At 37.3% G+C, this 26,904-nt stretch overlaps 1 protein-coding gene across 2 annotated transcripts in view; it reads left to right on the top strand.

The window, feature by feature from the left end:
• The window catches only part of LOC150097959 (lens fiber major intrinsic protein-like), a 162,825-nt gene that overhangs the window by 59,413 nt on the left and 76,508 nt on the right, over positions 1-26,904 (top strand). For both annotated transcript variants that reach the window (XM_090406536.1, XM_090406535.1), the window contains exon 2: positions 19,185-19,389. In XM_090406536.1, coding sequence (XP_090262662.1) covers positions 19,185-19,389 — 205 coding nt within the window. The remainder of the gene's footprint in view (positions 1-19,184; positions 19,390-26,904) is intronic.

The following is a 26,904-nucleotide window of genomic DNA, read 5'->3' as shown; positions in this document are numbered from 1 at the left end:
AGTCAGTGCGCAGCATCGTGTGATCCCACCGTCATTCTCTCCACCACTAAAATTATTATTATTTTCTCCGATCCATCCCTTCCTTTCTTTATTCTTTCCGGCAGAAAAGTTCCACGAGTTCGTTGTCCGAAGAACGACCTCTATGGCTTAAAGGTCACTTAGCAGCGTCCCTTTTGTAGGTTTCTGGGTAATGACGGGGAGGGGAAAAACAGAGAGGGGTGTATAACACAAACGCAATGATTGTCGCCATGGTTGCCTAGCAACACATCCCGCGGCTGTAGTAGCGAGAGAGGCCTCACTCGTACTAGGTCCAGAGAAAAGAAATGAATCTTTACACCTGCCGCCTTCACATACGTTCATCTGCATTGGTAATTGCCCCCCTGACGTCGACCTCTGATGTCGTCTAGGGAATTCAGTCATCTTTAATGTCTTTGTCATGTGACTGATGACTTCTATCCGCATTACACTTTGATGTTGTTTAATGCGTGCCAGATAATGCATTCAGAGACTGCCTACAGCTGAAAAAGGAGAAGAACGCAGTGAAGGACGAAACTTATCACGCATATATGTGTGGAAATATCTTTACATACTCATTTCTCTCTCCATCTTCCGAGTATATTAAATGTTCAGTTTATCTTTTTTTTTTTCGATTGTGAAAATTTAATATTATTCCTGTGCGGTTAGTTATAAATCACAAAAAGTGCGATAAATGAATCCTGTTTAAGAATAAAATTTAGGGTAGAATGCACTGCTGACTCATCGAACTCTTCTTATACAATAAGAATACAATTATTTAAATTGTTTTTATTTGTTATTGTGCGCAGAAGTTAAGTGTTTCTGGAAAAGCTTTTGTCCAGTGAGAAAAAAACAATTATGAGTGAATGTATTTGGCTTCGCTATTTTAGACTCGCACTTCAAATACGGATGGAGTAAGTATTCTGGCTGCTTGAGCGTGGTTATTCGTTGTCAAAGATGGTCAAAGTAAATACCATTACTCAATGTATGAAGGCTTCAGAGGTTTTGTTTGGTGTTCTGTAACATTCTATAGAAACAGACGAACTCAGTAGAACTATCATTAGTAAAAATAAAATTTAAATCAAAATTTTGATTCGCATTGTGACAGAAAAATTTTGTTCGGCCTTTATTCTAATTCAGTTAACATATCAGCAATTTTATCAAGAGTGAAGCACTATTTAATATGCTTTTTACATATTAAATAAATAGACAAAGTCGTCATTAACTTCGGAACTTCTCACGTAATTAATGCCAAGAAGATATACCAAGAAGAGATTCATTCATCAGTGTTGATCCACATGGAAACTTTCTTAGGCGTTCTGCTTTTGGCTGAATACCACAGGAAGTTTCAAGAAAGTTAGATGCAATTAATCGAAATCTTTAGATCAGATCTTTCTGTTCTCTTATTACCAGTCGGTACTCTTTGATAATCTTCGGCTTGATTGCTGCATCAAATAAATATTTATTAAAAAAACACTTGGCAAATAGTGCTAAAGCAAACAAGGCATATTTGATTTTGATTACAAACTTGTAGTTTTTTTCCTTTATAATTTTATATGTCAATAAACTTTTCCAGTTTACTACCAAACCAACACAGTTTGAGAGATGAAAGCACACTTTTATCTGCTATGTAAAAATGAAAACTGCTAAAATAAGCTGTATTCAGGTGCTACGGGACTTTCATCAGAAAGTGCGATACTACCATCCTTGCTTATTGGATGCATGTCTGAAGTAGCATACAAACAACAGTTTATCTCTAGAGTAAGAATCAAATCCTCGTCCTACTTACATTCCTGCTGTGCTGTAGATTTTTTCAATCTTTCGTGGATGAGGTCGCCATAAAATATATTCCCAACTCTAAACACGTGCCCTTTGTATCACGATTTAGGGAAACGCCGCTAGTATTTTCTTTAATGATTGAGAAAAAATAAAACAGTTGTTCCTACAACTTCCAAAAAGTTCAATTTTCTTTAAATCTCCTTTTGTTATGTTTATCTCTGAAGATGAGTTAACCCCGGAAATCCAACTCGTGGTTCTGCATCTCGGGTCACGTCTCTTAATCCTCGGTTCAAGTTGTTTTCATCTTTATCCAGATACTTTTAGTAGGTTCTCTTCCCCCCCAAACAGAACTTTCTTTGTACGTTTTCCCTTAAATTTAAAAGGACAGCCTACTGACATTCGAGTGCAGTATTAAAGCAGTTCACATCCCCTGGTCATTCTGGTATTCTTAGGTCCGAAACCACGTTTACTGTGCGAGTTCGATGTTATGTAAAATAGGTTGAGGATGCAGAGAGAGAGAGAGAGAGAGAGAGAGAGAGAGAAAGAAAGAAAGAAAACAACTGCATTTAAATTTTTAGTATATATGAGTCACCTTGCAGCAGTGCGACTAGGCCCGACAGATGAATTCTGAACTAAAAAAAAAAAAATTATAAACATTAAATATGGATTAAGTATGTTTAAAAATGCTTAGAATTTTCGCTCAATGGATCACAAGGGCATCTTCGGTATGATTGTGATTTAAAAGATTTAACTATAACAAAGGCTTAAATTAAAGGGTCAACACTGCCGATTTTTTTTTTAGTGCATGATATAACAAATTTATAGTTGTGCAACACAAATGTGGAACTTCAATTTTCTTATTAAAGCATTTTTTAAAAAATAATACAAGGCTGTGTGGTAACTCTCCCTCCCTTCCTGCTCTACGTATATAGAGATTCAAACCATAATGATAACCAACTGCTTTAATACAACAGCAGATTGGCTTATTGTGAACCGACATACATGAAAGCTTTGAGAAGAATCATATTAGATACGCATATTAAAGGCTTAATGTTGCATTTAGGTGTAGAAAATTTAATTTTTACATCAAGACCATGGCGAAGGGAAAACAGCAACGAGTGAATCATACTTGGCTCTTGTCCAAGAGCCAAGTTTAGTATTTATTAAAGGCTTAATTAAAACAAAATTATACTTGATTGCACAAATTACGGAATAAACTGTGTTAACCCCGTTTTCTCCCCATTCGCCGAGCTGAAATTTCTACAGTTGAAATAACCATTGCTCCTGATGACATCGTCTGGGCTCAGCTGGTAGAATGCACAACGTCATGATTTATAGAAAAATCAGCAAGCGGTTGTGTCGAATGGCACGGACTGCTTTTGCTCGTCGACCTTACAGCATTGAATTGGTAGAGGCAGTCGAATAAAAGCAAATTAAGCATGCTGCGTTCAGCAGGAATTAACTTTCCAGTCCTCAACGTGCATGACCAACGATAAAAATTATGAAACTATGCTTAATCCGATTAGTTTTAAAGACGCATCGCATGCAACGGATATAAATTCATTTACTGAAAATGCTACATCTGTAACAAGTCTGTCCTTTCTTCCCATATCAGTTTTCAATGAGGGCTGAAGTTTGCGGGACACCACTTAAAAAAAAAAAAAAAAACAAAGTGCAGCAGTTATCGAACTCAATATCTTCTTGATATGCCACACGAGTTGTTTGCACAGAACATTAAAAGCAGCGTGGTTTGTGTACTTTTCTATAGACCTGTCTCTCCACAACAACGGGGGAAAAGAGGCTGGTGTTTTAGATCGAAGATCTCTCGTTATCGGCTTTCGTATCGGCGGTTTGGTGTCTCCATCGCTTCATTTGTCAGTGTTAAGTGATTAATGGAGTGCATGTTGCCACGAGCTGTGTGGGGACTATTGAGACTTTTTGTGCCTCGCATCAAAAAGAGACTTAAATACCACACTGCATCAATAGCTAATCCAATAGTACCGTTTTTGGGTTTTTTTTTTTTTGGCTAAGATAATTGACATTTGGGAGGTAAACCTGCAAGCGTATATTGATAAATTTTTCGGTTTTTATATTAAAAAAAAACTAAACATATATAAAAAAAGAAACCAAATCTGTTTCCCCCCCCCTTTTTTTTTCTTAAACGGAAATCCACTGTCCGATTACCGACATATACACCAGTTTAAAGTGATGCAACCTTTATTATATATCGCCATTGGCCGCGTAACTTCATGTTTTGGCAACCAACCCTGGACTAAATGCTAATTATACACTCCAGATGCTTTGGCTTGAGAAGCAATAATTACACATCTTCCCCTACAACTGAAGTTGTAGGGGAAGATGTGTAATTAATTTTTTCTTAATTTTTTAATTAAGGATACTTCATATTTAAACGTTTAATTATTAATATTTTAACGACTGAAGTTATTTTTTGTGTATGTTGAGCCTGTGACTGCTTCCCCTGCGACGATTCCACAGCTCAAGTTCCAAGACATCTGGCATCCAGCACACACACACACACACACACACAGTTGCTATTAACTTGCAAGCGATGACTGTTAGTGTTTGAAATCAGTGTCGAAGCAATTACGGTTATGAGACTAGTATGTGTCCGTTAGCTCACTTTGATATAGACGAGCGAGTCCTTTGGTTGGAAAGACCCGGGTTCGAATCCCATCTATTCTGTGAGGGAAACCCTTCATCGGGTTTTGTCCAATCACATGAGGAGTTAACGGTTTCATAATGCGGTAGTTCTTCGCCCCCTCAGAACAGGCAAACCTTTCCCCTTAAACCATCTACAGCCATAAATATTTGCACTTTGGACTATTGAGCAATCGCGGAAGCTTGTAATAGTTTAATGAATCACGATTCATGCGTATGACTTGAACAAGGTTTGAATACGACTTAATCAGATATTTTCTCGATGCGTTATCTACAGTGATTTGGTGCGCGTTTTGCCGGCATGAACAGTAGAATATTACTAAGGGTAGATACGAAGTACAAACCGTATATGCATATTCGTATACGCTGGAATGGTAAAACTACATCGCGATTAGCGTATCCGCTCTCCAGCCAAGAGGCTGCAGGTTCGAATCCTGCCAGGGACATGGATGTTTGTAATCGTCCTACTCTTTGTGGAAAGGGCATCTGCCACTTTTAGTAGAAGGCTTCACTCCAAAACCCAATGAGGTACCGGAGTGACCACACGGTTAAAATGACGTCACACGTGAATAACTAACTAAATATGCAAGCAATAAACAACTGTGATACAATTAGGCCTTGAGAGACTTCTTGAATAAGGACTACTGAACGAAGAAAGAACTGCAGCTCATTTGAATTAGTGATGGAAGGACAATATGATTTCTACATTATGTATAACTGAAGAGACAACATATTACGTCAACAGTAAATAACTTATATCGCAGGAAGTTACTGCATGATATTATGTGAAGAATTCAGTATAATGAAGGTATAATGAAGTGCTACTGATATAAGGATTCCTTACACACTTCCTAATAAAGTTAAAAATAGCACCAACATCGTAAGGAATGGGAGTATCAGTTTGAAGGGAAAGATATCTCTGCTATCAACAACACTTTCATGATTTAAATGGAAAGGAACCCGAGAGGATTTTGGACCATACCGAAGATTGGTAACTCAAGGGAATGAAAAGATTCTTTCTCCATTGCTTCTGTATAAAGAATAGAAATAATTGCATTTCCCTTGACAATGAAAGATAACATAATGAGCATTATGGGAGAAAACATAAGTCATTGATTAAGTCTTAGGCTACATCTGGCACTACCGCATATTTTGAATTCGAATGAAAGGTGACATGCAGTTCATGGTTTCTTCGGTAAAAGGAAAGTCGATTTAAATCGTTGAGTATGATGTTTAATAACCCTATGGTACAATGTGATGCTTAAAATTGTGCCAACTTACCAGAATGTGAAATAAATTGTTTGATGCACAATCGCATCCAGTATTTGATTTTTCTTCAACCAAAACAGAAAAAGTCACCATGAGTCGATGCAAATGCTGTATTTCGTTTTTCTTTTAAATGTGTCATTCCTTCCACCGATGCAAAAAGGTACTTACACCATAAGGCTGAAACCCTTCTTCGCTGTATTAAATTATGCAACAACAGAAATATCTCTTATTCGCCCAAGGTAAATTTAATATAAATAAATGATAAACAATTTGGCTAAATCGGTTAGTCTTTGTCAAGCGCTATGCTAATTTAAGCTCAGAACCAGCAATCCCAACTCAGTTAATATTCATAACCTTCTACAGATAAATTGTCGGTCGGTTAAAGCTGCTGCATGTCCAGAGACGTTTTGTTAAAACCTACTCATGAAGTAATATTTTTTGAGCTCATGGGACCGAAGAAACTCCTGAATTGAGATCTGACTAACCAATCATTACAGGTACTACCACAGGCAGACTGATTTACAATATTTACTTCAGTTTAATTTGCGATAAAAATTATGCAACTTTGAATCACCTGATCTTCAATATCACGTCTTATATATAAAGATTCGAATCACCTATAAACCAGGTAGTGTAATTTGCTTTTAAACTACTTTAAAACATATGTCAGAATTCAGAAACAAATACGCGTCCCTACTTATGGAATCATCTACGGATTTCAATTCCCCTGATGAACACAATTCGATTTATCATAAGCAGACTGCAATAAAGTTTAGCTTAACCATCCCTTTCTTTCTCGTAAGCAGTCCTCTGAGTACAAAGCCCATGAATGATAGATCCACTTCCATTAAGAAGTAACCTGGAAATTTATAAAAACAAAACCGTACTTAGAAACGCTAACCATCTTTTGGGGAAAGTGCCAACAGATTTTGGCGGTGTTTTCTACAGTTAAAATAGTGAGTGCTATTCTCATCCCCCTGTAGGGGATCTCGGATACCTCGCGCATTTAGTACGGAATTAGATCTCCCAGAGAGTCTTGCTAACTATACCGATATCCAGGAAAGCTTTAAACACACAAGCGAGCATCTTAGTCAGATCTATTGAATGTGGTGAAGATAAAGCAGGAAACATTGGTTAGATTTCTTTTAAGAACAGGATTATATTAACTTTCCCAAATTAGAATCTTCTCATTTTAAAAAAATATACTTATGCAATACTCATCTTTCAGTATTTTTCAAATTCTAATAATTCCATAGTGCAACATATTATCTTCGAAATACTCTTCTGCAAGCAATAAATATACTCAGTGGTTGTTTTTATTGTTGTAAGGAAATTTAGATAATAAAATCTATACGCAAACACTCTAAGTATTAAATTTAGATCATCAGATGTGTTTTGTTAAATAAATGAATTTTAGTGTTAAGGCTGAGAACAAAGTTGGGAGCCTCATAAAGTCCGTGGAATAGTTATTAGTTAAGTAAGTCCCATCAGGCTTCGGCTATACTTCGAAGTTGGATCGAAAATTTATTTTAAATTAACTGCCCACATCTTCAAACATTTTGTAACAACTGCGCAATATTACTGTTTGCTTTCATGCTGACTAACTTTGTAGGTTGCTGCTCGATAAGCGCCCTCTATTTTATTTTAATACAAACAAAAGAGGGCAGCAGTCGTCTGTTTACAGCGATAGCCACAGCGGAATTATTTAGAACAATACTATATAATTCCTGCTAAAGAAAGGCTACAAAATAACAGCGAACTCAGATGAGATGAACGATAAGTCTAGAAAGCTGTGCTCGCCGATAATTACTTCTCTTGATGGCACCGAGAAACGCCCTTCCCTTGAGGTTTTCTGGTCGTAGAAAAGAATGAAAGCAACAGAAGAGACTCTGGTTAATTATGTCTTCCCGAAAGTTCCCGTGAATAGCGATAGCAGTAAAAGTAGGGAATTGTTTTGATCTCGTTACAGGCACGTGGAGCCGTTAGCGACTTGGAAGAGGAAACTACTAGCAATTCGCAACACGTACGAGCTTTAGAGTGGACCAGTTCACAGTAAGGATGTCGCCTAGTCTTGTCACCGGTCTACTTATTAGAGGTCGTTCAGTTACTTGGCTTCACGTGCAGCTTTAGCTTTACCGATCATTAACGACGGTCGTTCGGCGTGCTTCCATTGTGCACAGAATGTCAACGTAAACGCGAGAAATTTCTTCCGAGCGTAATTAGACCCTGTAACGTTGTTGGGATAACGTTTAAGTTTTTTTTTTTTTATCTTCCTTTTTTTTTTTTTTTTTTTCGTTGCTTCATAAAAATGTCGCCAGTAAATTGCACTGCCTTACTTTATGTTAGGAACGTTTTTCTGAGTTTGATGGTTGCGACATTGTGAAAGTAATGAAACGAGAACTAAAGCGTTCTTTCAAAATCATTCGGATTGTTAAACGTGATCAGTGACAGCCTTAGGCCACTCTTCCGCGTTGATTCGTCTAATTGATTTTCGCAGCGTCCGGAATTTTCTGCTTGTACAAGTTCTAGCACTTCATTATTGTAATGAAAGATTCACAGAATGTCCGCATGGTGGTGCCTTGGCTAGTTTATAAGGCGATAAAATATATTCATATAAATGGATATATTTCTTGGGATCAGTTGATGACGATTTTTTTTTTTTTTTTTTTTTTCCCGAGCAGTCACGACAGTTAACCTGTTTGACCCCACAGTAAATACGAACCAAAACTTGCAACCTCATCATGCTGGTTAAACATTACGGAATTTAACGTAAAAGAAGTTGAATTGTGTTGCATTATCATGTTGTTCTTCGATGGACATCATTGGAATGCCGTCATTACAGCCGCTTCTGTCGTAATGTGAATTGTCTTAACTTACAATTTTAACTGGTATTCGACTTAGAAGAATAAGTAAGAGCATCGCACGCGGTCAGATTACCGATAACTTTTTTTCGGCGCCTTTAACTCAATTAGAACATGCTGTGCTTGATTCCAAGGGTGAAAATGGCGTGCCGAGAAAGATCTAATGGAATTTACGCTGCAGGTGGTCTTTGTTCTTCCAGGTCCTTTATAGTGCTATTTGATAGCAAATAAAATAACGGCGGCTGTTCCCAATTAGAATACATATAGAACTTACAAAGAAACTGAGGCTCTAAGTAACAGAGAGAGAGAGAGAGTATTAGGCCAGTAATTTCAAAGCATTTCATCGAGTGACGGGGCGCCCTTCAGAACCACGTCTGAAGCTAAGCGGAAAAATAGTTTCCAACTAAAAATGATATTAAACGAAATTCTGTGGAGTTCGTGTTAAGACACGGAAGACAATTCCCCCCCCCTCTCTTTTCATCAAAACCGGAAGTTAAATAGAGGTCCTTTTTATATAAAAGAAAAGTTCTAAATTAAAAACCAAGCTGTCTCTTCCCCCCGCCCCATTCTTACGTATTGTTCTCTTGCTCTTTTTATATTTTAAGTTGTATAAAATAAATTAAAAATATAATCGGCAAATGTTTTTAAATACGTATAGTGTTTTCTCCAAGATGTTTTATTCGTCCCCTTTATATAGATTTCATTTGCTTCATGATATATTCCCAATTCTTACCCAAAAAATCACAATAAAGCAGTTCACAAGAACTGAAATTTCTAACAAAATAAATGTTCCTCTTTTTTTTTTTTTTTGTCTAATGATGACAAATCTTAAAACTTTAAAGTGAACAATTATTGAACCTATCCCCTCCCCCTCAAGAAATGGATAAAGTCATCGAGTCAATTACTTCAGTAATACCCGGGGGCCTACTTCTAGTTAACAATCGCATAAAATGATTTACCTTTTCTCGATACCCAAGGATTCTTTAAGTCACCTTCGCCTCATCCCCTTTCGTGGAAAAACTCGAAAACTCTTGCGTCGATCAGGTCTGGCACAGAGCTATTATCACACGTTCTAATCCATATTGTCACTTGCATTTCAATGCCAGTAGCGGTTGGCTGTGTATAAGCTTACAAATTGTGGCAGTGACATTTTATAATTTTTTTTAAATGACTTGCCTTTTAATTAGAGCAGGAATGAAAAAATAAAGATGGAAGACCATTTTTTCGCCTCTTTCTCTTCAAAACCGGAAGTTTTGATGAAGAGAAAGAGGGAAAAAAGAAGAGAAAGATTCGATGTTTCTAAGCATTATTTATTGAGAAATATCCTCGTGGACTATTACTAGATGCACGGCCATCGATTGTACGCCTCAGTGCGACTGATCAATTCAAACTTGAAATCGGCTCAAACAAGCAAGCAGCAAACACTCATCTCCTCTTCTTCAGCTTCATTCCCACTCAGGTGAGCTCGCTGGAGCGGATCAACCTCCTCCATTCAGTTCAGTCTAAGGCCATGTTCTCTACTCCAAGGTAAGGTACCCTCTCAAGCTGTCCATCCACCGTTGTTTAGGTCTCCGCTTACTACTTATGCCTGGTGGCTTCATCTGCAGTACTCTCCTTCCCACGTAGCTTTTGTCTCGCCGCATCACATGACCAAACCACCTCAGTCTCGATTCCCTAATCTTCCCAGATACTTGGGCTACCTTCATATAGTGAACATCCATATATAAGCCTTTTTATTAATGTTATTTTTTTTTTTCAAATCTCACTCGTTAGCCTATTTCACATGACGTACCGCGGACAGGCACAGGCTGAGGATGAAATAATCATGGACCTTCCTTTTTCCAAAATAAGCAAGGCCTCACATCAGGCGATGAAAATCATCTGTGGCGCATACATATTGACAAAACCCGTATCCTAATTTCACTCTCTCCGGACATAGCAACACTATACTGAATTCTCTACACCAGTTCCTTAAATTTTATTTCATTGCCTTAATACGTTTCGTCCTTTGGTATGCACTCTTTCCGCTGTACTGTTTTCCAAGGAAAGAAAACGAATTATTTAAAACAAAAACAAGTTTGTATTCTTCTTCCTACCTCAACTGGTCAAAACATTGTTTCGCATGAGGGCTTTCGCGATCCTGAAAACAAGCCGAAATAAAACGGAAGTACAGTATTAGCTTACGTTTGCGTAATGCTACCGAAGGGGGGTCTTCTGTTTGTCATGTAAACAATGTTAGTGCCACGTGATCAAATACTGGCTTGAGGAAACAACTTCTCCCTATGATACGTGCGCAAAGGTCGTTGTGTGTGTGTGTGTGTGTGTCGGGTCAAGTTTCGGTTGACATTTATAGAAATGCATTACACCGCACGAAAAACATTACAGGTTATTGCCAAAATGGAATGGCATACAGTATATATTTGACAAGCCGTCAGCAGTTAACGACAGGGATTTCGTTTTCTTACGGGAAGGACGATGATAAAATTGTTTGTTTTGGGCTTTCAAGCATCCTCATACGCATCCAGTAAAGGAACTTTGTTAAGCGAATAATGAATCACCGAAAGTATTTACCGCCCATACGAGTTTTCTGAAGCTATACAGATCTACAGTCGACTTATAGAAGCCCACTGGCTTTCGTTTGTTACCGGAGAAATACAGGGTGTCCCAAAATTCACGCAAGAAGTAATTTTGATAGAAAACACAGGTTTTTAATTAAAAATTGTAATTTCTTATTGATTCATAAAGTATACAGTATAGGGTTATGCATGGAATAGCATATCGGGTAAATGGCCTCCACGGCTTTGCTGGCACATACGCACTCTTTTGTCGAAATTTTCCATGACCGTTTTGCATAAATGTGGCTGAATTTCGTTGATACAGCGCTCAATTTCCTCCTTCAAGGCGTGGGTGGTCGTGGGCTTGTTGGCATAAACCTTAGACTTCAAAAAACCCCAAAGAAAAAAGTCCAACGGCGTTAAGTCACATGATCTGGGTGGCCAATGATTACCAAAACGGGAAATTACACGACCAGGAAATGACTCATGCAGTAATTGAATTGTTTCTCGGGCTGTATGGCATGTGGCACCGTCTTGTTGAAACCACATGTCGTCCACATCCATATCTTGCAATTTAGGCACAAAAAACTGGATTATCATGTCGCGATAGCGAGCACCATTAACTGTTATTGCCTTACCAGCAGCATTTTCGAAGAAGAATGGGCCGATGATCATGCCTCCAGCCCAAAATCCGCACCAAACAGTGACACGTTGTGGATGCATTTGTTTCTCAACAATCACTCGTGGATTTTCTGAACCCCAAATGCGACAATTTTGTCGATTAACAAAGTCATCAAGATGAAAATGAGCCTCATCGCTGAAGATGATTTTGTTCGAAAAATAAGCATCCACTTGTTGTTCCATAATCCATTCAGCGAACTCTCTTCGCTGTGTGTGTGTGGTCAGTAGGCTTCAGTTCTTGAGTCAATTGAACTTTGTAAGCATAAAGATGCAAATCTTTCGTGAGAATACGCTGTAGAGAGCTTCTCGAAATGCCCAATTCAAGACCACGGTGCCGAATTGATGTTCCTGGATTCTCAGCAACACTCACGAACTGCTTCGATGTTTTCTGTTGAACGACTTGTTGAAGGACGGCCAGAGTGTATAAGATCACTAATTGATCCAGTTTCCTTGAATTTTTTAATTAATCTTTTCACAGTTGACGAAGTTAAATCACTATTCCGACCATATTTTGTACGAAAATTGCGAACTGTAGCTGCCAAACCTTCATTATTTTTAAAATATTGCTCAACAATGAAAATGCGTCTTCTTTCGTGTAGCGCTCCATTTTTAATAACTCTGAACTGTCACGCTGTCTTTTTTTTCTCGTTGGCAACACTTTACCGCACAAATGGCGCTAAATTTAAATCTTGCGTGAATTTTGGGACACCCTGTATAAATAACAATATATTTCAATATAAACAGATGTTGCAAAACTTATTTCCAGTTAGTGTTTATACTTGCTGCTCTCCACAGAAATTGTATTATTTCGGTTCAACATGATCTAGAATCCGTAAAACGAATACCCATATGAAAAGAGTACAATATACAATTTTACAGCAACTCGGGGGAAAAAAATACATCCATATATTCTGTAAGGGCGGATTTTAGCGAAGGCAAGCACCGAAGATGGTTGGTTTAGTCCATAGCAAGTACGATTCAGACGCTTTATGATAGCAGAGGAACTCATCACACTTCATTCTATATGCTAATCTCAGTTATTGGCAGTGAGCGCAAGGAGACAAAGAAAAGGCGGTAGCAATGCAAAGCTGATGTTGTATCGTGCTGCCCTAGGACAAGACTTCAGTGATAGCTTTACTTGTTCACCAATCCATCAATATTTCATTCATTTGTGCAGATGAAAATGCAGAAATGGAATGCTTCAGATCATTTATCTCTCGTATCTTTCATCCACAGCTGATGGACAGGATTACCGAAATGCACGCGCCAGAGAGCCAAGATGTTATTTAGAAGCACGTTGTGTTCTGCTTAAGAACGAAAGAAAAAAAATTGAATTTACACAAATTTCTTCTGTCCTGGATGGGATTTTTGAACGTAAGAATTCTTTCAATTGAGTGACGCACTACGTGTCGGTTAGGCCACGGGAATGTGCGGTTATTATAGTGGGAAAGAATCACGATGGACAGGGTTTAGTTGATTCGTTTAAGAACACTTTATTAGATCACGGCCATTGTAAAGATGAAATTAAGGACGTATTGTCCTCGAAGAGGTCATCAGGGAGTATTAAAATTCCGTCAAAAGGGGGATTGACGAAAAATGCAATATACCTCTTTGGTTGATAATGAAGGTTCCACTCTCCGAACTCGCGAAAGATAGCACGAAGAACGGTTCTGACAAAGGGAAACGAGCCACTGCAGAAGCACAAAATTAGCATTAAAAAGCTCTCACACAGAATGAGCTTACAAAGCATAAGAGTTCGTATTCAGATTTCAACGGACGAGTAAGAACGAAGTACGGCACTTGCCCAACACATTTTGCTCCTGAATTGCCTAAGCTCTCGTGAATGACAGGAATCAAAGAAAAATATTAAAAAAAAAATTTTAAAAAAAACCTTCTATCTATATTTATTGCATTATACTCTTCAAACGCATTCATTAACTGACATTAATATATCTGACCGCACGTTCTAGCCAGTACCGGCAAACCATTTTTGCATCTTACTGAGGGGTGTCGCCACATAAACTGTCATTACCGTAACTGCCATTAGATAGGCTAATGATATATCTGAGTCATCAGGTGAATAATAATTAGTCATCGCTGCAATAAAAGATCAAATTTGAAGGGCACTGAAAGGAAACTGAAGGATCAGTCAAGTCGAGAAGACCGATGAGATTGTAATTATCATCACTCTCTGCATTAACGATAAGTGGCATTTTTTTTGGTTTAATTTTCAATATTTTTTAAGTTAAAATGTATAAGTTTAACTCGAGTTTCGGTTAATTAACTAAATACATTTCTGATTGACACAGCAAATAGCCTGTTTTCTTAAATAATAGTCGATGACCTGAATGGGGACTCAGGTCGTCGACTTTTGGACCACGGACGTTATATTAGTTGTTTAAATAAAATCCATGATTTCTGCACGTATAATCGTGGAAGATTTCTGGTGAAAAAAAAAAAAAAATCCAACCCCCCCCCCAAAAAATCCCTTGGATTTTTTTTTTTTTTTTTTTTTTTGTACATCCGACTTCGGATGTACAGACTCAGTACATCCGAAGAAGAGAACAGCAAATCACACAAATTTTGTAACATCATCATCATTTCAACTCATGCTTTTCGCATGTTTTTTTTTTTTTTTTTTTACCGACTTCATCCTTGACTTTCCTAGAACATCGTATTCATATGCATCCTTCTAGGGGGGGGGGGGAAATGGAATACCTGTCGTTAGGACTAACGCCGCTGTCTATTAAGACACGAAAGCTCCATAGACTTCACTTGCTGTTTTCAGTGTCGAATATATTTTTTCTTTTTTCGCATTGTTTTAATATATTATTATTAAATGATTATAGACATTTAATATATGAAACGCAAATCAGATTCAGAAATAATCTTAAGTCGAATACTGACAAATTGACTACGAGTTGGTAGCTCATTTGCGCAGCTAAATTTAAATAACTTTAACAAGCAGCATAATTAATTACAAGGTTCTTACTTAACAACGCCCATATTGATGGTTTCCATTCTAATTCAGTTTTTGCGTAACGGTTTCGTTCGCCTCTGGTATGTACACTAAATTGCATTTGTTGACCTTTAAAATCGGCACAAATGCGTCAGCAAATTCTTTCCGATTGGTGTGAATGACAGTGGAGTAATCGTAACTATTTATATGAAACGTAATACAATACAGACTTTAATTTGCAGAAAACATTTTTTTTTTTTAAATTCCGAGGACTTTCCCCCTCCATTCACCCCCACACACACATGCACTCCAACAACCGGATCTTATTCCACTTTTCTCCAACCTTTTTTTTTTTTTTTTTTTTTTTCATTTTTATTTCCAATAATTTTGACCGCAGAAAACTGAAATGAAAGATCAATGTAATGCTATTATATAAAAAGGAGGTTACATAAATGTTTTACTTAAGTACTGTCTTTTATTATTATTAAAAAAATAGCGTCATTACTGCTGTATTTCGCAGACATCTAAGAGAAACGATATCCCTTTTATCACTTGAGATAATTCCCGATGCTACATTACTGTTTACTAGCAAGTACTTCAACATGACTGATGTGGTCCTCCTTAACCTCAAATTCCACTTCTTCATCTAGGGCTTTTGGTCAAGGCGTCGGTAACAAGTTGGTTATCTGTTTATCTGGAAGAACAAGAGTAGGGTCAGACGCAAGTCACCGTTAAGTATCATTATCTTCAACTTTTTGCGTTCTTCGAAGGCATCAAACTGCTGTTCCGAGTGAAATCAAAGCTTTGTTTTATTACATCAATTAGGGAGTTTTCCCCCCGTTATTTTAATGCTTTTTTTTTTTTCTGAGATGAACCCGAACAACATACCAGAATGTTTACGAGTGTCAAAGATCAGTGACAAAAATATGCCACTTATTCGCTTTTTATATATCAACAAAATACATTTATTTTACAAATACTAGAATACTTTGGATTGAATTACTGCAGAAAGAACGAAGGCCAACGAGATCAGTGTATAATGACGGTATACTTGTTGTTCATTAATACTTTGATATCAACGGATCTTACTTTTCTCTCTCGAGTGTTGAAGGATAATTATACCATACTGTAGGGCAATTAATGACGCAAAATCCAGTACAATGTTTCAGCCTCTTTATAACAGGACAGCCCACCGAGCCAAACGCATCAGGAAAATATGAGATGACAACGTTGCCATAATTAAGAATTTTAATTTATTTGTACAGAGATATCGACCTCAAGAGAGAAGGAATATAGGATGGCCTTTGAAAATATGGGAAGGGACCGTAACAGGCCACTAGGCCTATTACTGGAAAGGAGAAATAATTTATTTATCCGATGACTTGGGCATGGTTCAAAGGGTACGGCAACATTAACGGTCTGCTTCAGGTTTTTTTGCCTAACTTTTTATCTATTTATTGTTTCACCAGCTACAGACTTTGTACCTAATCTGTTTAAATACCGACAGTTTAAATAACAAACAGATTCTAACTCAAGAGCAGCTTACTAAAGAACAGTAAGAATATCCTAAAGAGAATGTTCTTACTATTTATCTGAACAATGATTTTAAATTTCAGGTCTACTATCCTGACCTTTTTAAATCCTATCACGCAACATATTATTTCTTAGCATCAACAGTTATTAAATGACCTCCATTTTCTCCAATTTACACTGAATACACGCACATACCAGCACCTTCGAGATACTCACGATGATCCATTAGCGTAGTGGATCACCGCGAGTTTTCAAAACAGCTTTGGTGCGCAAGGACATCCACTCTCCAAGATCCCGGAAACGCTCCACAGATATCGTACCCAAGGCAAGCATGAATTCCTGACGTTCAGATTCGCTAGTGGTCGTAGGTCATGCCACAAACGTCTTGTTCCGAAAATCTCCAAAATGAGACTGCCATTTGGTGAATGATAGAACTAACTGATTAAGATCAATTGACTACCATGCCCTGTAACACGATGTTTATGATACTATAATAACTACAATTCAACGTGTGTGTCTGCCCGTCCGTATTTAACTGGACTACACTAGCTGACAAATATTGAGAACTTTGAGATCTTTAATGGTCTTCTTTACTTCGAACTGAAGTAGAGATCTTGACTTATACGAAAGTTTTAAAACGTTACACAACATGAACGTGTCGCGTGGTATTAAGTATTCGATAATGGCATGTTCGTAGCACACTAACGGCACACAATTACTTTCTCTGTTTGCTTATGGGATAACCCCGAGGTATCAGACCAGAATTAACCTCTGATTGAAAATGCGCAGCTCCTGTGATAATTAGATTAATAATTAATCTCAGTGCAAACTCCCAATAACTTGAAAAACTTTGTCCGAGTTTAGTATACCTTTTGGCTGCAGAATACAGACATTTCGTCTTCTTTAATAAGGAATGGTGAAGTTGATTTAAATTTCCTGCCGTTTTATAAAATCTCAAATGTAATGGGTAACCGACTTTTCCAAATTCAGGTAATTCTTATAACTTACTGTTTACTGCTTATTATTTGTGTGCATGTGTGTTCGTTCATCAGTGGGGCAAGAGGTATGATAAAAAACTTGAAAGATAACTTTCAACTGAAGACGTTATCCTAAAGATTTATCATACTCTTAGAGAAGGTGAAGAGCAGTTTGGGATAATGTGACACAATGTCACTTCACAAATGCAAAAAGATTTTCGAAATTTCTGGTTACAGATAGATCCTGATTTCGAGCAGTCTACATATTACATGGATGGCATTCTGTGGTATCCATACGCCGTCCATTGACATATTCGGTGATAATATTGCAATGCGGATATTTATTGTAAACTAAAACGCGAAACAGAATAAATTAATTGTAATACAGTTATAATCCAGGCTGTACATATTACAAAAGAGGAAAGATATGAAGGAACTTGAATTTGGAAGTCGGCCTAAGCAATGAATCCAGAAACTCACGCACGCAATCTCGTATAACGACCACCGACGTTTGCCTATGTGTCCAGGCGGAATTCAATACTCGCAAACTGTTGCGATGTTAGTGTTTAATGCAGTCGCATTAAACAGCGATTCGTCATGGGAGGTCAAATATAACCATCACAATTAAAATGCCTCTTTAGCTTTAAAGGAAAAAAACTAATGAAATGTCTAAAGATCAGTTAGCTCTTCTCCAAGAGTTTATGGAGAACTTCAGCTTTCAGTTCTGACACAACAAACAAATCTCTTTAAAAAAAAGTGTGGATTTCACCAGTGAAAGCCTGCAGAGTATACATATGACAATATTATTAGTACTGTCATTTATATAAGCTTCTAATAAATTGGAAGTTAATATCACTTTAATTTTCAAATATAATTTCACCTATATCAGCACGAAGAACTTCACTCATAACGGATTTTGTGGATAGACATCCACAAGTGATTCAGCATAACCAAGGTTGACAGTCTATGGCATCTTTATGTGCATAAAGAAATATGAAACATTACATAAAAAAAGGTAAATCATTATCAAGTTAAGGGGTTAATAAATCCCTCATTATTTTAAAGCCGGATACGAAACTCGGAGATCGAAATCTAAGAGTTTCATGCCGAAGAACTATCGGCGAGTCCAAGCGTAAGTCATCACCTGGGTAGTACACTAGGGCAACTCGTATCAAAGGTGGAGCAAGCTCCGTCACTATCCTTAATATTTTCTCATAATGTAAAACGCAGCTCCTAGGAGATGTATTACTGTTTTACATTATGAGGAGAGGTCACTACCCGGACCGGTTTCGACCTTTATTGAGGTCTCATCAGTGAGTAGGCAGACCTGGAATACCAAGGTTTAAGTGAACCAAACTTACATATACCTCTACTATCATATCCCCTTAACTTAATTTACGCCGCCGAAAAAATTGGCTCTTTATCGTAAATCATTATCATTAGTGTATTCTCCATTTTCGATGACTTAATCATGTATCAGTCAAAAGGATCAGGATGCACTGAGTTTCCTCGAGCCAAGTTACGTAAAAGGCAAATATCTTGTCTGCCAATATATATAAACGAAACAAAAGATAAAACAAGGAAGTATTTGAGTGGCTGTGAAGAATGGAAACTAATCTACTAAACTGGAAACTAAACTAATAAAGACAACTCAACAAGTTTCAGATTTGTCCGGGTATTAAATGCCCTGACAAATTTTTGTGTGCGACAAAAAGCGAGAGCACCTGTGCAGTTGGCTATTGTAAGTTTTCCTTTGATGCCTTTTTGAATTTCAGTACTTCAATCAGACAAAAATATATATAATATAATATAAAAGAAAATACTTTTAAACATTTCCTTTAAACGTATCCTAACGCGGTGTTTACTTTCATTTCAGAGTCACCATACCCGGCCATCAAGGAACTCTTGGTAGCAGTGTGGCCCATGATGCCTTAGGCTATTGGCAAACTTTTGGAGTCGAATTCGTGCTCACATTTATTGTGGTGTTTACCGTGTTTGCAACCAGGGACTCAAACAGGAAGTCACTAGGAAGTGACGCGGTTGCCGTGGGAATCTCCTATCTCTCATGTTCTCTGATGGGGGTGAGTATTGCATATATGAGCCTTCCCGAATATAAATTTACATTAATTAATGGAAAAATATCTGAGTTGGATAAGAAATTCGTTTTTACACAAGGCAATTCGCAAGCACCGCAGTAAGGTTCGACTCTTAGTTTTTCATACTAAGTGATCTTAACTGTTTCAACGATACCACCTTTTGTCAAAGTGACATTATTCTACCTCTCCTCGCTCCTTCCTCCTCTCCGTTAAAGAAAGGCTAATTAAAGTAGCGAGAATTTGCAAAAATAAAATAGTAATTGTGACAACCTAGGAACAAAATAAAGAACACGGTTGTGATCATTTGGAATTATGACAAAAGCAACAAAGTATATGAAGCCAATTTGTTATACCTGTAAATTGCGTGTGTTCTTCTGACCAATTTGCCTGTTTTGTGTGATGAAAAAAAAAATCCTATTTTCTAGGACGGGAAAAAAATGCCACCTCTGAGATCAGCTGACTCATCTTCAGATGACAAGGGAAAGAACAAAAAAAAAAATATGACAGTTCTTCATATTATAAGTGGGATTCGAACATAGGTCTTTCCAACCAAAGCACCGTCGATTCCAATTGATCTGTAGAGGCCTCTAAAGAAACATAGAGTACGATACTTGCCACTGTCTCAAAGCTGAAGTAATAAAATGCTTTTTTTCATCAATTGGATTCTTTGCGATGCGCATTCATCGCAAAGAATTTTTTTCAAGCTACGACGGGTACATGTACCCGTCGTAGCTTGGAAAAAAAAAGAGCTTTGCCAAATTACTCCTCGTTTTTTTTCCCTGTGAACTTTGTCCGATGAAACGCCTATTAGTTTAATTTTCGTCGAATTGTCTTTCGGTGATTTTTCGGCACACCCCATAAACGAAGCAGATCGATTCAGATATGAAAGAATTCCTTGAATCTCTGACAGACCAAGTGATTACAATCACTCTTGGAAAAAACGAAAGAAATATTGGAGCAACACGTTGAATGCAAGTCTTTCATTGTCGATAACATCACTTCAGACTCAAATGGGGAAATAACTGTCAAGGAAGATTTATTAGTGAGCTTTTTTATACATTAGGGCATTCTTTCGCTATAAGAAATTCCAGAAGGAGATTCCAATAATGCTCGTAATAAAGCCCACCTTGTTATGATAAGCAATTATTTATTAATAAAATAAATGAGAGCAAAATCAAAGCTCAGTTGCACTTGAGAGATTGCAATGCTGGTAATATCCAGTTAACTGAAATACTTTCGGATTTGACAATCATTACCGGATCTTATTGGAAAATAATTATAGATTTTTCACTAGGTTCGTCAGTGTTACAGAAAAACGTAGTAAAAAAAAAAAAGCTATTTCTCTTCTCTCTCTTTCGAAGTTAGAGCGATACATCACGTGTTAGTTGCGTCCAACATCCTGAAAAAGGTGAGAACAAAGAAAAAAAGTTTTTTTGTTATAGCCAAGAGAGATAAAATGCGACTCGGATCTAATTCTTGGTAAACAAACATAATCTGACCTTTAATCTCACAATATTTGTTTTATTACCAAGGAAAAAAACTACTCCTTTAACAACTGAAGAAATCCCTTCACAGCCAGAGTACTATTTCTCTCCTACACTCGACTTTAAATGCCTGACCAGCAACCCGAGTTAACGATACCAATAAAATTTTAGCCATGTGCAATATTTCACACTAAAAGCAAATTGCTTCACAGTCAGCGAGAACAAACAGCGCCCCCTTTCTTCACATGAGCTGAATTTTTGAGAAGCAAGTTTTCATTCTCACGTACGCATCTATTAATCTCAAAATATTTCTGGCTAAACAGCAGAGATAGTGAAAAGGATTTTGAATATTATAAATACGCTAACCCCGATATAAGTACAATTAATTTTCCTTAATTAAAAGTTGCGAAGTTGTTTTAATGCCTTTAACCAAAACTTGTTGGCAACATAATTGAAGCTCGCATAATAATTGAAACAAATTCTTTCAGAAGAGAAAATTTTAGAATTAAGTTTAAACCCGTGAGGCCTGTTTCGCAGGTTTCATTATGAAGCCAAGTTTATTATTGAGATAGAATTAGGGCTGAAAATTAAACCTGGCATTAATTATTTGATAACTTCAAACCAATTAACACATTTTAATTCACCAAAGAAAACGTTCAACTAAATAATAATAATAAAAACATTCGAATTTGCGCAATGCTGTCTCCCTGTAACTCATTAGCGCCTGTCATATTCAACGTGATAAAACTTAATTACATATTCTACTAAAATGAATTAATGTATTTTTTATTCTGTCAAGAGACTTTTTTTTGCAATAATACTCGGTATTCGGCTTTCACATTGCAACAATTCAGTGAATTTGAGCCAGGTGACCAAAATACGGCGGACAACGCCATCTTGTGTTCCTAACTCTGACTAATATTATGTTCTGCGGTCAATTTTTCTAAAATGAGGAATTAAATACTCGAGCTTCCCTCGGAAAAAAATCTTCACATACTGTTAAATTTAAAAATGCTAACTGGACAATATTACTGGCTCACAGGAGATGTTGAATGATATTACGAAGAGCTCCAACTATCGGAAGTTTTCCGAAAGAAAAAAAAAAAAAGTGGCGGAGTTCTGTGCCTACAAACAGTTTTTACCTGACAAGAGAAGCGACCAGCCATTTGCAGCTTCGTTGACAGATTGTGTAAGGCGCAATGAGAAGCCGTCGGAGCGTTGCGATCGGACTATTGAAACTAGACTGCGTGTCACTCGATACCCTGACGAGCATTCCCTGATGTGAAAAGTTTTCTGTTTCTCCGTCGAAACTCAGCAGAGTAAGCTGATAAAGGAATAAGAATTCAATAGGAGGACTTGTATTTCGATCTCGATGTCTCTTTTATACTGCACATCACTGAAATAAAATAGTTTGGCCCAAAGCTTTCAGAAAAACTGGAATTATGGACATACTCCAGATGTTTTTATGATCTTTCTTACTACAATCTCATTGACATGAGGTGTCTTTCCGAAACACACAAAATGAACATCAGCTCAGACGCTGGAGTGAGTGAGTGTCTGTTGCATTGGCGATAGAAACGTATATATAAGCTGGTATATAAAGCCGAAGTATGCTATTATCAAGTAATGGAAGAGTTTTATTTAAAAAAAAAAAAAAAAAATCAGGAATTTAAAGCAAACGTGATGCCTACTATAATTATGTGGGCTTTAATGCCTTCATTTCTGTTGGAGTAAATTACTGCGATAATACTGTTAGGGTAAATATATGGCAGTAAAAGGAATTCAAGCAATTCTAAAGGCATTCGCGATGGATTTAATTTGGGCTAATTTTCACTTCATAAATATATGAGCGGTAAAATGGAATCTAGCGATGTCAGGCAGTTAGAGGGAACAAATAGGTGTCGTTGCTTGTAGAACTAGCCACCGGGTGGCCACGTTTAGAGTCACCTAACTCATGAAGATTTTCTAGGCCTTAAAACAGCAAAAGAGAGGTTATTCTTTCTCAGACGCGACAGTATTCGTACCGGGCACTGGTCTTGTTGTAAATTTTAAAACAACGCGTGCAATGATATTAACATCTCAATGTTAATATAATATTGAGTCAAAATGTTACTAGTTTAATATCACAGAAGATAGGACTGCAGGTCACGAGTTACGCAGTATTAATTCTATAAACTGCATGTGTTCTCCAGCCGGTTTGTCGTTTTTTTTTTTTGTGTGTGTGGGGGGGGGGGATAAAAACTCAAATTTTAATAAAGCAAAACTATGCTGTCTTGGATGAATGAATATAATTCGAATCCAGAGTTTTTTCAACCAAATGTCACCGACACGAGCAACAACGACGTATTAAATTAACTAAATAAGGTGACTTATGGATAAACACAGATTTCAATGAATGTAGTCCAAAAGAGCATTTACCTCATCGTATAAAAATCAGAAACACCCAGACAGAACAAGATTCCAACATGTACAAAACAGCATTTTTTTTCTCATATTTTTTGTATTTTGCTGAATGAAATCGCGCAACAAAATTATCTTTAACCGATAGCGCGTGTTCAGGGTTGCTCTAAGACTAAATGTTATTATATGACTAAACTTGTTTTTTTTTGTTGTTGTTTGTTTTTTTTTTTTTCACTATCTATAATGACCAATTAGTTTTTATATATCGAATAGTATTGCCAGGATAGTTTTCTATAATTAAGACATTAGTCGAGCTTCCGTATCTCAATAGGTATAGACTAAGCGCTTTGGTGGGAAAGACCTGGGTGCAATTCCCGTCAGTGACGCGAGGAACCTTGATCTGGTCTCGTTCAATGAAAGGTGAGTTAGCCGATCTCATACGGAAGGAGTTTTTTTTTTTTTTTTTCTTCTTCAGGCAAACCGGCCCCGTGAACACACGCATCTACAGACATAGGACTAACCACTTTATCCTCGAGTTATGGTTGCCAATAATACTTGAAAAGATCGTGGGCACTTAAGTGCCTGTTAGGACTACTGATGATGATGAAGATATTAATATGACCCACCCCTTTTTTTTTTTAACCTTTCTGATAAAACCACATCTTATTAATTGAAGGATTTGGAAAATTGGACCGTTTTAGTACTATTGATGGGCTAAGATTTAATCCAGAAACCGAAAGGAAGGCTTGAAATGGTTCATTTCCAACCAACTTAATCAAGCAGGGTAGAATTCGTACTGGGTAATGAAAATTATCTTTAAATATAATTAGCGAGAGAGAAATTGTGAAAAGAAAGTAGAATAACGACATTTATTCTACATATCAGAAAACGTACGATAATAAAGAAGGCACTTGTTTCGTCTTAGTATTCTAAAGACAGAATTTGTGCCTCTTTCCTGATACCACAAGCCATTCCTCATTACTTTCTTTTTCTACTCGTTCCACTATATATTTTAAGTGATCTGGAATTACAAGGAATTCTCTTGGTCTTCATCCCGTTTAATGTGCAGGCCCAGTTTGGCCGAATGGACTATCAGTGTTCACGCTTTCCACCAACGAGCTGTGAGTAAATCCCAACTCTGTGGGGTTGGATGTTTCGCATATCTTTAAGCTGGAGTGAATCTCATTGCTTGCTGTGATACCCCCTCTTATTGGAGGCCTAAAGTGACATGAAATAAATTATCATGTTTGGTCTCTAGAGCAGGGTTTCCAGATTCTGAAAAAAAGTTGACTCATCTAACGTGCACTGGTGATCGTATAACTCGCTCTCACATTTCTATAGGATTTTATTTTTTGATACTTCTCCCATATGCATTGATGGATTCAGGTCTATCGATCCCAAAACTCTCCCACATCGAGAAATTTAACCCCCACACACGCAATAAGCAAAGTGGCGATGTCTCACTGGGAAATTAATCTATTACTGAAGGTTTCTGGAACCACGGCGAGCTTAGCTTTTCCTTTGGATAATTTTGTTGACTGATCTGGCTGGAATTACAACCCGTTTTGCCGGATGAAAAACACGAGTTTCCGGAAGGAAAAGTCCGCTACCTCCTTATGAGACAAGATAACTCAGTTTTGTCAAGGAACGTAGACACTCTTCGGAGGATAACAGTGTTAACTCCTACACAACGAACAAACGCCATGCCTTGAAGACTTTCTTTGAAAAACCATGAAAAGAACGCTCTCTTGACATTTCTTTAAAGTAAATCTCGGTAAGAATTGCTCTTTTCGTGTAATCAAGTTCTTAAGACGCTTCAGAAAAGGAACACACGGTGTTCTGCTTAGTAAGTAGTAAGTAATTCTTAGATTAGTTTTATTGGAGCTAAAAGGTGGCGCGAGGTCAACTATTAAATATGGTGCTGCCCTCTACTTTGACATTCATGGCTTATCAGCCTCCGAGAGCCCGTTCTTTACTGACATTAATTACATCTTTTGAGTGGAACGTAAATTGAAACAGGAAACAACTGGGTGATGTTATTAGTTTGGCTGCAGAGCCTACAAGGGCTTCCCTGGACCTAATTTACTGCTTTACTTCGCGCATCAGCTTTACTAGCATTAAAAAAAAAAAATTAAAAAAAAAAGTATTTGAAAACCTGTCCCACATTAATAAAGTACAAGTCAACTCTCAGCCGGCCTTAATTAACAGTTCCATCTTTCTTTGCGCTTTCTAAGAATAGCAACCCCATTCTTTACCGGCAATTAGTTGCTAGTGTAAACATCGATGATGAACTATAATTAGCCACACTCCAGTAGTGTTTATGAAATTAACAGTTTTAGAATATTGGAGATTTTTCATCCTTTGGATCCACTTAAGGTGAACTGTGCAGTGAGGAAACTGAGTGGATCACTTTGGGAAAGCAGATTAAACTCCAGATTAGGAACCAACAAGTAAATGTAGGGAGAAGAGGCAAGTACGTGCCCTCTAAATTTCATGTACTCAAAAAAAAAGGTACAGGTGAGAAATAAAGAAGAAAATGCTCTGTTTTAAAAAAAGGTCACGCTAACTAAATAATAATCCTTTTTTCGGTCTCCACTGTTTCGTTCAGCCACGTGATCTCCTCCCAGTTGGTCAGTTCCAAAATTTGTTCACATGACTTAAGTGCTGTTTTCTGTTACTTGAAAGATGAGTGATCTCCAAACAGACGCGTACACACACACACACGCAGCTGAATAATCCGTTCATATGTTCGCGTAGGAACAAGACACTTCTCAACCTCTTTTTGAAATCGATGGTCATAACTCATCGTTTGGAGCGAGTTTCCCTACGACGTCACTGTCCTGTCATTCATCTTTGTCTTTTTTTACTCCGCATTCTTGCAGTTTCTTTTTTCTCACTGATATTTCTGTAAGGTCACCAAGTATCGCCTGTTCCTGTTATGTCATTACATCCTCCCAAGTTGTTCGTAATAGATTGATGGACGATCTCTCTAAGCTGATGCTTTTATTGTGCTGCCCAGTGATGTGTGATATGCAAATTATCTGGTTACAGCACATTGAGTTAGCAAGATGTTTCGGCGATATCGAAGTTTTTTTTGTGTGTGTGTGTTTTCCTCTAGTCCGATGTATACAAGTAAATAAACTGATTGAATTTTTGCGTGAATAATGGGACGCAACACGCCGCTAAAATAATACAAGCCATTAAAGACTAATATTAATATAATTCGGCTTCCGGACGAACGTTGAACCATCAGAGAATCTTCTGGCATAAATGTAAGTAATGTTGAACTGTCAAAAGAAGTTGAAGCATTAAAATCGCACCAAACTACCTTAGTAATCTAGTTCAAAAACGCAGGGGACACTTCTTCTCTGAAGAAGTTTATCTTCCCTCTAAAAAAAAAAAATAATAATAATAAAGTGGTCTGCTTCTCCCCCTACTCCTTCCAACTGACAAAGTATTAAACTGCTTTGATTTTTCAGAAATGATACAACTTTACAGCGAACAGTAATTAAATTCACATTTACGATTCAGGAAACAACCGTATGTTGAGGTTTGACATTCAACACTGCATTTAGTCTGAGAAATTTATATCTTACCAGGTTACTTAATTAAAAAA

This window comes from Typopeltis vanoorti, chromosome 16 (assembly GCF_054136105.1).
Source record: "Typopeltis vanoorti isolate ZY-2024b chromosome 16, IOZ_Tvanoo_1.0, whole genome shotgun sequence".
NCBI lineage: Eukaryota > Metazoa > Arthropoda > Arachnida > Uropygi > Thelyphonidae > Typopeltis > Typopeltis vanoorti.
The sequence above is the reverse complement of the archived record's forward strand: the minus strand, read 5'-3'. Positions and strand labels throughout refer to the sequence as shown.